The sequence below is a fragment of the Dermacentor silvarum genome, chromosome 2, assembly GCF_013339745.2.
Source record: "Dermacentor silvarum isolate Dsil-2018 chromosome 2, BIME_Dsil_1.4, whole genome shotgun sequence".
Classification (NCBI taxonomy): Eukaryota; Metazoa; Arthropoda; class Arachnida; order Ixodida; family Ixodidae; genus Dermacentor; species Dermacentor silvarum.
The window spans coordinates 186,465,291-186,480,269 of record NC_051155.1 but is presented as its reverse complement, the minus strand read 5'-3'; the positions used below and the strand labels follow the sequence as shown (position 1 = coordinate 186,480,269).

At 45.2% G+C, this 14,979-nt stretch overlaps 1 protein-coding gene across 1 annotated transcript in view; it reads right to left on the bottom strand.

Moving 5' to 3' along the window:
* Nucleotides 1-14,979, bottom strand: part of LOC119440609 (hemicentin-2) — a 90,851-nt gene that overhangs the window by 22,394 nt on the left and 53,478 nt on the right. The window contains exons 3-4 of the mRNA XM_049662983.1: nt 12,954-13,064; nt 4,144-4,356 (exon numbers count right to left, since the gene is read on the bottom strand). Coding sequence (XP_049518940.1) covers nt 4,144-4,356; nt 12,954-13,064 — 324 coding nt within the window. The remainder of the gene's footprint in view (nt 1-4,143; nt 4,357-12,953; nt 13,065-14,979) is intronic.

Below are 14,979 nucleotides of genomic sequence, written 5' to 3'. Positions count from 1 at the left end.
TCGTTCCACGCGAATGTCTGCAGGCACTAGGTCTCTGAGCGGTCCCAGATGCACGCACGTAATTGGTAGTCTCGAGCACGTGTATGTGTGCACGCGCGTGTAGTTGGGATACTAGGACAGCACAGCCTTGGATGACACGAACATTCATGAGATCCAAGAAACTGGGCGAAACAAACAACTATTGCTCTTGAATGCGTGTAGATGGAAAACGTTAAAAATGTGTGCATATAACCCAAGCACAAATCAGAAGCCGCGTTCTTCTCTCCAAAATACGATGCAGACGAGCCTCACGCGAACCTCCTCTTATGCGTCGTATAGGAGCCGCCATCAATTGCGAGGAACTAAAGTTGTGCCTCTGTATCTTTCAACATGAAGCGAGCATTCGCACGCAAACGAAATCGTGCTATTGCCAAGCTTCCCAAACGCTTAATCTTATCCGTTGCAGTTTCATATAATACATAAAAATAAAATAACATGAAGAAATCGAGACACATAAAACAAAGCAGCGCAATAAAGCACGAAGAAGAAAGCTGTGCGTTCAATGGGCTGCAAGCATGCATGGACGGCACGCACTATTCGCCGTGAATAGCAATAGGGCGTGTTGGCTTCTCGTATACGATGTGGACGGGCGCCCTTCTGCGGTTGCCTGCATTCCCTCTCAGGTAATACGAGTTGGGGAACTCCGATTGCGGTCGCCTTTTGCATATACATGTCGGCGTACGTAATAGCCGTTTGCAGCAGCAATTTTGGGCTTGGCTCGCATTCGCATGTCCCGCCTGCACGTATTGAAGGGTACTTCCCCCCGCCCTTCCTCTTCTATCGTGTCAGCCAACACTTTCCGCCTCTCTTCACTCCCATTTATGTTTTACGGATGCTTTTTATAACTTTCCTGTACTGTCTAATGGGCACCCCATTCACATACGCATTTTTTTTCTACTACCCCCCTTTACCTTTACCTCGTACTTTCGGCTATGTCACGAAGGGTGGGCGACCGCCGAGATGATTGCAGTGCGGCTTAAATTACGCTTGGCCGCAGGAGGAAAGGTACAGACATAGCCACGAATAAAAGGCACGCCGGCAGACAGGAAGGGAATTGGGGACCACTCCCTGCAAATAACTAAAGCTCCGCTGTCACATTGCGCTTGCAGCTGTCGCACGTAGCCCTCTTGGGAAGAGACGCGATATGGATGAGCGTCGCCGACACAACAGGAGCGGCGCACGTCAGAAATCACTTCAGCTGCCGCGTACTCTCATGCGAGTTTGCTTTATTTTTTATTATTATTACTTTTTTTAGGCTGAGATGGGACCGTTCCCCATACGACTCTTCGCTTGTGTGAAGATTGTTCTTGACGTTGCTAATATCGCTTCCAGGTAGAATCGAAAGTGTCTCGTTGCGAAAGGAACAGCGTGCGTCAACAGCCCGATGTGCCTTGGGCGAATATTCCCTTGTAGCAATGTGACACCATACAGCGCGCGGTTACTGAAAGATTAGAAGGAAATGGAACATCGTCTTGCCATTTACATCAAAACGGGAAGCCACAGCGCACTTGTTAGAGCTGCTAGTAAATGCTTCACTTATGCTATCCCATCTCTGCACGGAAGTGACCAAGGTAAATATGAATGCGTCAAGGATAATATCGGACAAACAAGCCATTACTTCTGCGGTTACTTTCTATTCCCTCAGGCTGCCTGGCGTTTTTTTTTAGATGTTTTTTTTTGTTTTTTTCATTGTTGGTAGTGCTAAATAGCAAGAAAAGTGGTAAAAATCAAAATAATTAACGTCTCGTTGACGACATGCAGGTCATTTATTTACGGCTAAACTAACTTCATCTCTCAGGTCACCTACTTCGCTTCACGTGACCTCAAATGGAGCACCGCATCTGTCGCATGCATGGAAAAGAATGCCGATGCTTTAAATTAAGTAACGCGGTAGAGAGGCGAAATTCCACTCGACATAAAGGTCCGGAGAAGCTAAGCGAACCACCTTCACGACAAACACTTCAGTTTTAGTTTTACAACAGCAGCAGGGAGAAACTGGAAAGCGGGTTTGCTTTGTTCGTTGGTTCATCCGGCTGGTGACGACCGTTGTAGTCATCGACGTCATTGTATTACTATCCGACTAGTCCTTAATGCTCATTCGCGATTGGCATAGGGCGAAAAATAAAAGAAAAAAAAAGAACATAAGAAACCTTTCCACAACCGTCACTACTTTGCTTGCGTTACATACAAATGAAGTCCCGGAAAATTGGCTTATATACATGGGCATTTCGATTCGCAGACTGCTAGTCAGCGCATGTCTGTTCTGCGTAATCAAACAATAAATCCCGACGCAATACACGCGTAATGTCCTATAGTCGGTTCATATGTGTCCCGAGAACCCACAGGCCAGTTAATATACTTGCGCGTGATAATCAACGTTTCCTGGATAGAGACGGAAAGCGGAAGTTCTTGCAACAGATCAGGCGGTACATACGAACGCCTGCCAGACGCGCCGAGGGTAGCCTACGAGTCGATTAAGGCGAAACAACAGTGCAGAAGAACCTCTCGCAGTAGAACCAAGTATAACCAAAACAGTGCAGTGCAAAGCGCTCAAGAACAAGCAACCATCAACGAAGCAAAAAGACTGTACCCGCCGTTGGTGCTTAGTGGCTATGGTGTTGGGCTGCTAAGCACGATGTCGCGTGATCAAATCCCGGCCACGGCGGCTGCATTTTGATGGGGGCGAAATGCGAAAACACCCGTTTACTTAGATTTAGGTGCATGCTAAAGAACCCCAGGTGGTCCAGATTATTTTGGAATCCCCTACTACGGCGTGCCTCATAATCAGAACGTAGTTCTGGCGCGTTATGGGGGTCCATAGCCTCCTTAAATCTTATTCTCTGGGACTGCAGAGAAGATCTCCCCCCACCAGATCTCCTGGCCGCTCCCTCGCCTGAAGCGTGGGAAGCGATACTCATGAACCCGAACTTGGAGGTTCAACTTCGAGCCATCAAAAGAGTTGAGGAGGTGGCTGTAAAGCACCACCTGGTAGCCACTCCTCACTAAGCAAATTAACAAAATAAAGTTGTTTCCTCCTCCTCCACATGAGAGCCCAATTAGCTGAAGAATTTTCTATCTAAGTTGGCGAGAAATGAGGCACTCCACTGCGGAGCGATGCATGAAGAAATAGAGCCAGATCTTTATTGAAGAAGCATTTCACAATTCAGAAAACCAACGTGGATGAGAGGTAACGAAAGAACAAGTCTAAGGTTCCCTGAACAGACAGACGAGACTTCTTTTGAACGCTAAACCACCAACTTGATGATTACATGGTTCTTGTGCATTGTAATACCACCTCGCTCGACTTGTCTATGCAGAAAACACTGCACTGTTTGATGAATGGTTTCATGCGATAAAACTAACGTAGGACTTGTTCGTAGGACTTGCTCGTAGTTCGTAACGTAGGACTTACAAGTCCTACTAACGTAGGACTTGTAAAACTAACGTAGGACGATAAAGTTGCCGTAGGACTTGTTCAACACAATTTCTTTTATTTGACTATTTTGTTTTCAGTTTACCGGCAATAGTAACCACATGCCAAGAAACCGCTTGTGCCGCGCATGCGTCTGCACACAGCAAATTGGTTTAGAGAACCATTGCACAGATATGGAACGCGCTTAACAAGTCAGGTCACCATGCGATCATCAGTAGTTATTTATTGCAGACAGCCCCACTGGACAAATCAGAATACCCGTGTCACGTGTTCTTCATTTGAAACTTATCTGGCAGCGCTCCAGAGCCAAGGCAAGTATTGCGGTCATATCGACGCATAAATAATCAGCGTTATAAATAAATGGTCTTCTTGGGAGGCGTACTGGTAAAAATATAGTAGGGAGTTGTCATAAGTATTGAAATTATGTATCTCTATTATTATCAGTTGTTCTGGCTGCTTTTTGCAACTTTCGTTATGCAGCTTAATTGTAGCTTCAGAACTCCTAGGAAACTCATTATATTTTGGTAGAAACATTAGCGAAGTATCTCCACGATACCGTGCTGGTATATATTTCTTGATAAGTATTTCTGAGCGCGCAGTCGCTTAATTTCTGCATGTTACTGAGAGAGAGAGAGAGAGAGAAAAGCGTCGCTTTAAGAATATGTGGCTGCGCTTACGGTACAGGTCGATCATGACGCTGTTTGTGACCACGTAGGTTTCATTGTGGTTGGACGCCTTGCACACAAACGACACGTTGAGGTCGTGCCGGTGCAATTGCGGCAGCTCCATTGTCGATCGGGTGACCCCGTGGGACGAGCGGTCGACTGTGTGGTGAAGCTGCTTTGTGTTGTTCCGCCACCACGTCACCGTCGGTTCTGGCACGCCTGCAAGGAACACGATAGCAATGCTTAGAAACACATTACTCTCCTTTGTGTGTTGCATGCAGCGAAGGTAATTCACACTGTGTCGAGAGTCAGACATTGGCATAGGGAGATATAGTCTTTGTCAATAGAGAGAGAAAGGAGTGATAAAAAAAGTCAGCAGGGTTAACCAGGCTAAGCTCGGTTGGCTGCCCTTCGCTGGGGATGGAAGAAAGGGGACTGAAAGATGAGAAGGAGAGAAGAAAACTTCACAGTATGCACGCACGCGTGCACAAGTCGTTAAGTCAGTCACAAGCGGTCACATCGGTTGGTAGATATCACGAAGCGCAGTAGCGCTTTCGTAGCTTTGTACGTCACAGACGTACGAGGCCACGTTCCCAGGACCTTGTGTTTAGTAAAAGGCCTGTCATTATAAAAGTTCTATGGAAGTTCTACAAAATCCTGCGTTTGTGTAGTTCAAACTCTGCTCAAATCCTGTGTTTGATGTAGCTCCAATCCTGCTCAAATTCTGCGCTTGTGTAGTTCAAAACCAGTGCTAATGCCGCTTCATTAGCGTGGAACCTGGGGAAGTGCAAAGCAGTGATGCGCCGGTGTTTGTCTTACGTTATTCTTGTCCTATTCTTGAACAAGTGAGGAGGAACCGAGCACTTGTGGGGTGGTAGTGCCCTCTCTTCCGCTGCGCTGGTACCAGACTGGCGTTTCGGAAGCGATTTTCACGAGTTTCTTCTAATTCCCGAATATCCCTGGCTCATACCCGCATATCCAATGCGAGTATGCGCCACACGTGATTTTATTATCGTTAATTGTGACGAAACTGACGAGCATGTGTTTTTATTTATGCCATGACCTATCAGTCATGTTAGTCATACATTTGTACCCTTTCATGCCAATTTCGGTATATACCAAGTGAACGAGACGCGAGTTTTCGGCAGATCTTGTTTTTGTGCGTGACCACGACGACGTGACATCACATTAGACGCCGACAGCCCGGGCCCCTAAAGTGCTTCGCACTTAAAACTGTGATGGGAAGGACCTGCCAAGATAATGTCCGGTCTCTCATGCACACAATACCGCCCACCGTACGTGCTCTTGGACGTCAATCACCACTTCAGGTGCCCGGGTTCAAGTTGTACTAGCAAGACGAATATACTACATGTCTTGGTGCAGCCTTTGTGCTTGTTTCGGCACGTGAATGTGTAGCCAGCAAGCGCACAGTCATCGAATTACGGGCCTTACCTTCGTAAATTTTGGGGCGCACTTTTTCTGTTTTTTAACCGCATATCGTTTTTTTTTTTCTTTGCGTGGTTAGATGATTGCTACACACGAGGCACACAAGATAACATAAACCAGTGCGAAAACTGAGTACAACTCGCCCATAAGTAAATATTGCTTGATCACATATCTATGACATCTACAGGACACAAGAAAGGCTTCAGACAAGAGGATTCGCGAAATAGTTGTGTAAATAAGTTCCTCTTAAAATTATGTTGAAAGTTGCTATAGAAACCTGTTCAGGCACTGCCCATCTGTCACTGATTGGCTAATTCAGACCCATGTTTTATTTAGTAATTAAGTGAAATACATAAAAGAAGATACAGAATGAGGGTCCAGCGCACAAGGGTCTAAGGGGGCCGCCTTCCATATCTTAAATAGCTATATGAATTGCTCAACTTCTTTCTTTATTGAGTGACAAAGTGATGAATTTACTGATTTTGTTCATGATTTATTTCACTAATGTATGAAGTGAGTGAGGGAATTATATAAACCTGCAGACGGCCACCAAGTAATTCTATGAGACTCTACTCAAGGAAGAAAGCCGTGAGCCTCCAAATATGCGTGATGCACTCATTTGACTAAAGAAAAAAAAACATAGCGAAGAGTAACGCATGCACGTTACCTGAAATAAGATACACAAATTACGACGCAAGCGTCCCCAGACGAAACATCAAACACGTAAGCCTATAAGCAATACGGGTTCAGGTAAAAATAGTAGTTGATGGTATTGAGGGCCCTCTATAAACCCCGCTTCAGTGATTGCTCAATCCTTTATCTTAAGAGACCAGCGTAGGACTACGCATAATAGCAATTAAGATCCACTAACCGAAGGTATTGGCTTAAACGCTTGCAGCGGAGACATTTTAATTGCTAACACAAGATGTTGCCCCAGAGTAGTTTCAGGTGAAATAGACCGATTTCGCGACGAGTTCCACTACGCCACCACTGTCGCAAAGAATGCTGGTTGTATTAATGTTTAGCGGCTTGAAGGGGAACTGTGATATGAAGCATGCTGGGTTTGTATTATGATAAGCCCGCTTTGCTGTCGTGATCAAAAAACAGAGATATAATATCCAGTAGGAGTGGGGTTTAGCCGGCGCACCACCAAACTTCCCCGTAAACTTTCCTGGGAAAATCTGCAATGGCATTCTCCTCGACATTCCCTTCAACGTTGCCTTCAACCTAAAGTACAGCGGGAAAGCGGTGATGACTAGTGTCATGATTACGCATACAGGGTCGCTGCGCATGCGCTCTGAACCTTATGAAATTGGTCTATTCACAGCAAAAGAGCGTCGCTTACTCTCCTGCTCAACCTACGGTTGATATAAATGGGGTGTTGTAATAGGTGCTTGTAAAAGTGTTATCAATTTAGTTTACGGACTCTTACATCTCTTAATTGCGACAGCCGACTGGTATGAGCCACCTAATGCAAGGGGAGCACCATTGCTGCTATTTTCTAAACCTGCAATCGCTATAGGCGGGAATAGTGAGGCGACGTTCATTCTCCATTCCTTACGTTGGACGTGACGAAGCTTTCTATGAGCGAGGAGGAGTTTCATAAACAATTGTTCAGTATTAAGGCTTCATCTCGTTCAGGCCAAGCCTGACGCATGACAATAGGCCGGCGGCCGGCCCACCCATCGGCGACAGCGCTGTGCATACGCACGCGTTGCAGCACTGACTGACGGCATATCAAAGAAGGGCAGTGAACGCAAAGATTATGGAAGGCGTTCCTATATTACCGTGCATGGCTGCATAAGAATACGTGGCCAGTTGCACGCCCGGTAATTGGTATTAACGAGCGTTCCTGCTGCGCTGGAGGCGATGGGCGTCGACTTGCAACCAACCGCTTCTCAAGGAGGCACAGCGAGGTGGAAGGAGTGGGCAGCGGAATTGGATGCCTGTGGCTTTGCGACGGAAAAGCCAAGCGATGCGCGCAATAACCAGCCTGTTTACGCCTATATACGATCGATGACACGCCCTTGCCATGAATGGTGCTTGCACTGTATGTGTTGTTTCTTTGTGGCACTCACGCCTCCTCGTGCACTATTCTCTGCGGTGGTTTGCTGACCTCGTGTTTTTTCTCGTTTTTTTTATCTATAACGAAAAGCGCGTTTATTGGCCCGTTCTCAGGTCAATTTCCTGCCAAAGGCTTTATCACCATCATCAGGGGCGAATATTTTAATAATTAAAGAAATAATTGAAGAGAATGCGGATTCTAAATTTTGGTTTCTAGCCCCGTGCTAGTTTTTGTGACATTACTGTGCTGCAATTAACGCATCCCTAGCGGCCGTTTTACTCAACCATGTGCGGACACCACCCGTTGGCCCTCGATGAAGAAGTGTTACATAGCCCGGCCGAAAGCTCATCCGTTTCAATCTTTCTGCGGTGCCTGTCGCGTACAAACTACGGTTGAGGAGATCACCTGAGGGAGTGGGTGTTCGACCCTGTCGAGGCATTAGGTTAACGGCCGGGAGCCACGAAATCATATAAATAGACGTTAAGTGGTCAGACGTGTATAGGTGTATACCACGTCGCATATGACATTGCATTCAGCCAACCGACTTCCACAGTTAAGGGCACAAATGGAACTAATGGAACTACGTGAGGACAGAAAATCGAGTCATGGCTTTATCTCAAATGTAATACGAACATATATTGCATTCACTCAGAGAATGTAAGGAGTTGAAAAGCAATATCAGGAACGTTTTGTCACCAACGAATGATATGTACACTCTTGCAGGAATTATAACACTTGTGTTATACCCATACTCCTTCACTCTGTGCACACTGTAAGGGTACGGAAGCGATGCTCCATAAGAATGTGAAGTATACTAACCGATACCAAGCCTCCTTCCACGGCGTGCGTTTGCAACATCTGAATTTATTTTCGCCTTTAGACGAATATCGAAACACTTTCCCCAGACTGAATTGGGCAGAATAAAGAGGAGAATTAAGCGGGAAGGGAAGCATCCAGATAAAACGCTTCCCATCAGAGACTTCATGGAGTGTTAATAGTATGTGGAAACTGTATTATCCCAAGAGGCCTGCTGCGGCATGCAGGAGCCGGCAATTAGGTGAACCACAAAACGAAAGAAATGGAGAGAGAGAGAGAGAGAGGGAGAAGAAAAAATGTGAAGAATGGCCGATATAAATGTATGAAATGCTGAAAATCACGCTAACTCAACGCCAGACCATACGAGAAGACGGGATGCAATACGCAGTGGCACAGCTATTAGTTTCCACGCTGACCGATCCATCCATGCACGTGGAGATGGTTTGAGTAGTTTACATACAAGTGTTGAAACACCGAATGAGTAGTAGACAGATTGACCCGTGGCGACATACCAGACACGGAAAAACAATTGGTGGAGCTATTGCCGGCCAAGCCTGCCATGCTAAACCAGCTCTTAGCAACATCACCAATAGCTCTACCTCAACGCAAACATTGGCCGAAAGAACTCACAAAAGACGCGAAGCTTAAAACCAGGGATCATATAGAAAGCCGGCAAAAGGGATCTTATTATAGCAGTGAGAGGAAATCGTGGTGGGAGTGATGTGTTACGTTTGGCGAAAAAAAAAAAATCCGAGCGTTACTTCGCTGGTCACAGACAGTTACATCATTTTTCTTTTTCCGCTCTCTTTTTCTTTGCATCGCCTGCAAGACGGCAGCCACTTTCGCTCTTTGTAGCGTGTTGTCGCTTTGGTAGAACTGACAATGGCCATAACACAGCCTTTTGTAGCATTTCGCCTTTCCTGGCAAGTGATGCTAGCTCCACAATAGGTGTTTTCTTTTGTGCGTTTAGCTACTAGTGCTTTTGTATTTCTACCCACAGCGGTGGCTCAGTTAGCTAAGGCGTTTCTCTGCTGAGCACAAGGTCGTGGGATCGAATCCCGGCCACGGCGGCCACATTTCGATGGAGGCGAAATGCGAAAACGCCTGTGTGCTTGCATTTTAGTGTACGTTAAAGAACCACAGGTGGTGAAAATTAGGCCGGAGCCCTCCACTACGGCGTGCCTCGTAATCAGAACTGCTCTTGGCACGTAAAACCCCAAAAGGAAGAAGCTCTTGCATTTCTTTTTTTTTTTTTTGCAGTTATCATGGCACAGCGCACATACAAGTCGCTCCTTCTCCATATCTCTTTACGAGGCGGAGTAATATTGCTGAGGGTTCCTCAATAATATGCATTCCTGATTGATCACTATTGGTGATACCATTATTGATTAGGCTGGACCAGCGGAAATTGATTCGAAACATTTGCACATCTATGTGCGTGTGTTTTTGTCCTGTGTACGTCATCATCATCTGTGTGCGTCTTGTGTGATGGAGCCCTCTCTTGCTTGCTGTGTCTTTATGCGCGCATTATCTCTCCCGTGTCGTTTCCTCACCTGGCAACGTTTACGCGTGAGCGTATATGCCATCCCACTTCGAAGATTCGCGATACTGGTGTATGAAGCTCGGAAAAAAAAGTTCGGACAACGCCAAGAAGGAGCACAGCGACGCAGCTGTCACGGCGGATGATGGATTGTCTAGATAGAAATAGGCGAGCGCCGCTGCAAATTACATCATCGGCGGAGCTGTCGCGGTGCCAACTCACACAGGTAGCGCGGCGCGGAAGGCTTCAGCGCTCGACATAACTCGGCCCTCAGAGAGGCACATAATCAGTTCTGTATCGGCGCTTGGAAAAAACGGATCCTAGTGAATGAGATGTGAAATAAAATATAGTTATTTATTATTGTAACGTAATGTGCCGTCTTAAAGTGTGCTTCTTTTTAAAAAATAAGGTGAATAATTAGACAAACAATAAGATAAACAGTAAGATAAAAATTAAGAGAATCATGAGAAAAAAATGGCGGCAGAAATGAGAGAAATTAAGCTCACGTGAAATACGGGTTCATTTCGTGGATCGAGGGTTGTTTTTTTTTTTCTTCTCGGACCGCATCGCGGTCTCGTATGGCTGTTTGGAACTCAACGTATATATGGTGTGTGGTGCAACTGGTCCTTGCATCTCGTCCTTGTCCATTTCTATCTTCATGCTGCAATGTATATCATGCGATATCGAGTCCTTGTTTACTCTCTGAGCAGTCACGGTGGCTCAGTGGCAGGACGAGGTCGTGGGTTTGATTCCCGGTTCGCCGTAGCCGCATTCAGACGAAGGCGGAATGCAAGAACGCTCGTGCGCCGTACTTTGGGTGCACAATAAAGAACCCCAGGTGTCAAAATTAATCCGGAGTTCTCCTCTACGGCATTCCTTAAAATTCGTTGCGGCGTCTCGGGGTGTGATACGCCACATTTGCACTTTTCTGCAATTTTTTAAATACGCAATGGATAAATTATTAGACATATCACACATTTCATTGGAGCCGAATAACTAATGCAAAGCCATATTAATTTTCTGCGCCGAATTTGCTGTAAAACTGGGCGAAAGCTAGCGCAAATGACAGCAATGGGTTGTTTCAAAATGACTGCAGAACGACGGTCTTGAGGTGCGCAAAAGTGGCTGCCATGGTTTTGATGAAACGTGACATAATTTTTTGACCTTACGAAGGATCTGGGAAAGCGTGCACAGAAACAAAAATGACATGAAATATTATTTTATTTTATTATTTTATTTAACACCAAGTCTCCCATAGTTTCCGCGCGAGTGCATTCAAGTGGTTTTAAAGCTACGTTGTAAGGCGGAAATGACAGAAAGTTCAATTTTTACGCTTCTACGGATTTATTCTGTCCACTTGTCACATTTTACTTTTATCTTTCTGACCGGCTGTGTGTGTTTCAAATCAGCACATGCATCTTAATCTGTGTTGAGCGCTACGACAAGACATCTTAATCAGTAGCGGATAAGTTTTGCTAAACAGCACAGGCCGTCTTTTCTAAAGCACGAGTAAAGTTTCTTTCGTTTACATAAAATTAATACATGTTTGCCACCTCCTGCAAGTAAGTTTACATGAATTAGGACTGAACATCTGTAAAAAAAAGGCCTGCATAGGGTGCCTTCAGAATAGCATATAATTGCGACTACTATGCAATATTTTACTAAACAGCTCGCTCTCAGCATGCGTTGAAGAGCGGAAACGCAACGAGCATTTAAAAAAAATGAAAACAAGATCAAAGCCCTTCCATTACTGTGAAGATGGAAGCCAGCGAAGCTGTGATTATGGTGGGTCTGCTATAGTGAATATTGCTATAGTCAATTTATATATTGCCATTATTGACTATATTGAGCGTCTTGGGCATGTTCGTCAAAGAGCAAGGGCACCGGCGTCTTGTTTTCACCTGACGCGATGGCCAAGTACTGTGTTTGATGCGCCAAGTCCACCCCATCGTCATAGACTAGCGTACGAGCCACAGCGTTCCTAGCCATGGCACATTGCACGGCATCGTCAGGATCCGAGAAGATCTGGTTTAACGAGCTTCCGTCCCATAGCGAGTCCAAAGGGTCACTTCTGATAATAGCGTTAACGCGATATCTACGTCACGAGACAAAGGGGCGCAACGATTGGTGGGATGTGCCGCCGCCCGAGTATCGCGACACTTGTGAAAGAGGCATCGGCGGTGGCGAGGGTTATAACAATGGGCCATGCATGATCCGTTTTAACACCGTGCTAAGGCACAGCTGGCGGGAAACCACCACGCATATGAAGCCAACCACCACGCACATGGAGCCGAAATTTGGTGGTCTACTTCCGGTCTATCTATCTACTTCCGTTGCAGGACGCGATCTCCTGGAACCTAGCCTATAACAGCTACGCCGTAAAAAAAAAAAAAAAAAAAAAAAAAAAAAAAAAAAAGATCCGTAGGAAGCGACGTGACAATAAGGTGCAGTTAAGGTGAGGGAAGTAACATCATCGAAGCGCTTTTGTTCGTTGCAAGTTGGCAGGTTCTGTCAGATGCCGGTAAAGATTTTAGGGCGGTGGTTATATAGAACGTCTGCATTGACGGCGTCGTATGTGCCATTCTTTCCAATGTGTGCTCGTTTGATGGCAAAGACATTGCCAATGCTATAGGTTTTCCTTCTTCCGAACGCGTACCTTTACTGCGTCTTTTCATTACGTTTGCTTCACACATGGCAACAAATCATGCAGAACCATTTTTTGTTAATACTTCCTGGCATTTATCAACTGCTTCATTCTTAAGCTTACAGTTTCTCGATGTTTCCGGACTAACCAAATAGTTGCACCATGCGGCAAGCTTGCACGACGTCGAAATGTCGACATAACAACCAATGGAGCCTTCGAAGATTTTATAAAATATCTTAAGCTTGCTGTGGAAGCAGCTTAATATGAAACTTTAGTGCAATCACATGTGGAACATATATACTCACCGCCACTGACTTCGCATGTGAGCGTCAGTGATTCGCCTTCTCGATAAGGACCGGCCACCTTTCCCAACTTGTTGCCAAACCTGTCCCTGATGACGGGCGTCTCCGGTGGAACTGCAGAAAAGAAGTATACACAAGTAATGAAGAAGACAGTCAAGGCAAAGAAAGAAATGCAGCAAGAATGCAGAAGCTAAACAAATAATTTAATACCTACGAGACGTCTAAGCACTCGCAATATTATTATTTTACCATGTTTCTTTGTAGGCGATCACAACATGGTAGCAAAAATGTCTGTTTCATGAAGCTGAAGTAGACCTCGTAAGGACTTGTACGTATTGCGCTGGTACTTTAAACTGTAGCCTTAATTTTGACCAGGTGATCTAAATCGATAAAACGGTTCCACGTAATCTCATCTAGGCGTGGGCATTACCGGGAAATCAGAAAAGTATAAACTCTCATAGCGTGAGCCTCTCGGAAAGTTATTAGTGAGTTAAAGCTTGCGACAACCAGTTAAAACTTTACCTGTTGTTCAGTGATTAAAGCATGATATTCCAAGCGCATGGCTACCGGCGTTTTCTGCGGCCCCGGTGGGCGCTGTGGACACCGAGCTAATTCATTTTGATATATGATGAGCGCGAAACCCTTTGTGATGCATTGTGATTGTATTTGGCCATCCAGCAATCACGTAGCACTCACCGAGGGCGCTAACCCGCCGGCTGACGTGAGGTCCAATTATCGCGCTTGAATCGTTCAGCATTGTACAAGCACCGGATTTCTTTTTTCTTCTTTTTTCCCCCTCTTTTTTTTTTGCTTTATCTGACGGACCTTTAATCTTTGGTGTCGTTTTCAAAACGTTTTCTATACTTGCATGTGTTACCCCTCTTGGCCAGAAGTAACATATATTTGAGTTTTACCAGTCTCTCCATTGAAACTATAGCATTGAAGTTTGCTATTATTTCTCCGCCATTAGTTTATGGTCTGGACAACGATATTTCTTTAAATCAATTCTGAGAATTTGCTATAAACTTGGTGGTCTATAACACGGCCAATCACAATTCTTGTTCCACCACGTGCCAATAAAACCGCTTCATTTTCTCTCCGGGCTCAGTTATGAACTTACGCTGTAAAAGAAACAAATGGGTTCATATTCCGTTTTGTTTGCCTACACAGCCATGAGCACATGAGCGCTTTACTCACTGCTGAGGAGAAACAAAATGAGTAACGAAAAGAAATGTAAAGGGGCAGGGCATCATTACACAACATTTTGTCTCACTGCTGAAATTTAAGCTGTAGCGTGCTGCTGTTAAATAAAAAAAACTGCTCAAGAAAAACCCGCGTAAATACAACACTCTGTTGCTGTTCTCATTTCTTTCGTGTGTCCCAATTTACTTCCACCACTCGATGACACTAAATATTCCGTTCATAGGCAACTCCACTAGTGCTACGCCCTACGTAATAAGACATTTTATCTGGTGGCCTGAACGTGCATTGGATTAGCATATCCAAGCTAGAGTGAAAACTAGGGGTTCAAAACAACATCACACTACTGGAATAATCTTGCAATTCTATTGCAATTCTATTGCAACTCTTTTCTATTTCGTGAAAGTTATTGTCTCGGAAGCGTCCCGTCTACATTATCACTTGAACTGGTATGCTGTGAGCGGCGCAATAATGGAATGCAATCCGCCAGAAATGCAAGCAGGCAATATACTAGCCTAAGTTTTTAGAGGCCTTTAGGGACTTAGATGAATCACACAATACTTCTCTTGAGTCGCCAGGTTGGCCGCGTCTGATAAAGACATTGAAGAGACGGCCACAAGTCATATAATGGGCACGAAGTCGCACAGGAGCCGAGCTGCAAGATAAGCATTGCAGACCAAATAGAATACACTCCTGCGTGCAATGGCATGCACCGCAGGCTTAGTTACGTGCACACGTTAAGTGTGCACGTAATTTACATTACTTCTCCTTTCATTTTCCCCCTAATTTAACTTGCAGCCTACTCTAGCAGTTTAGCGAGTGATTTTCT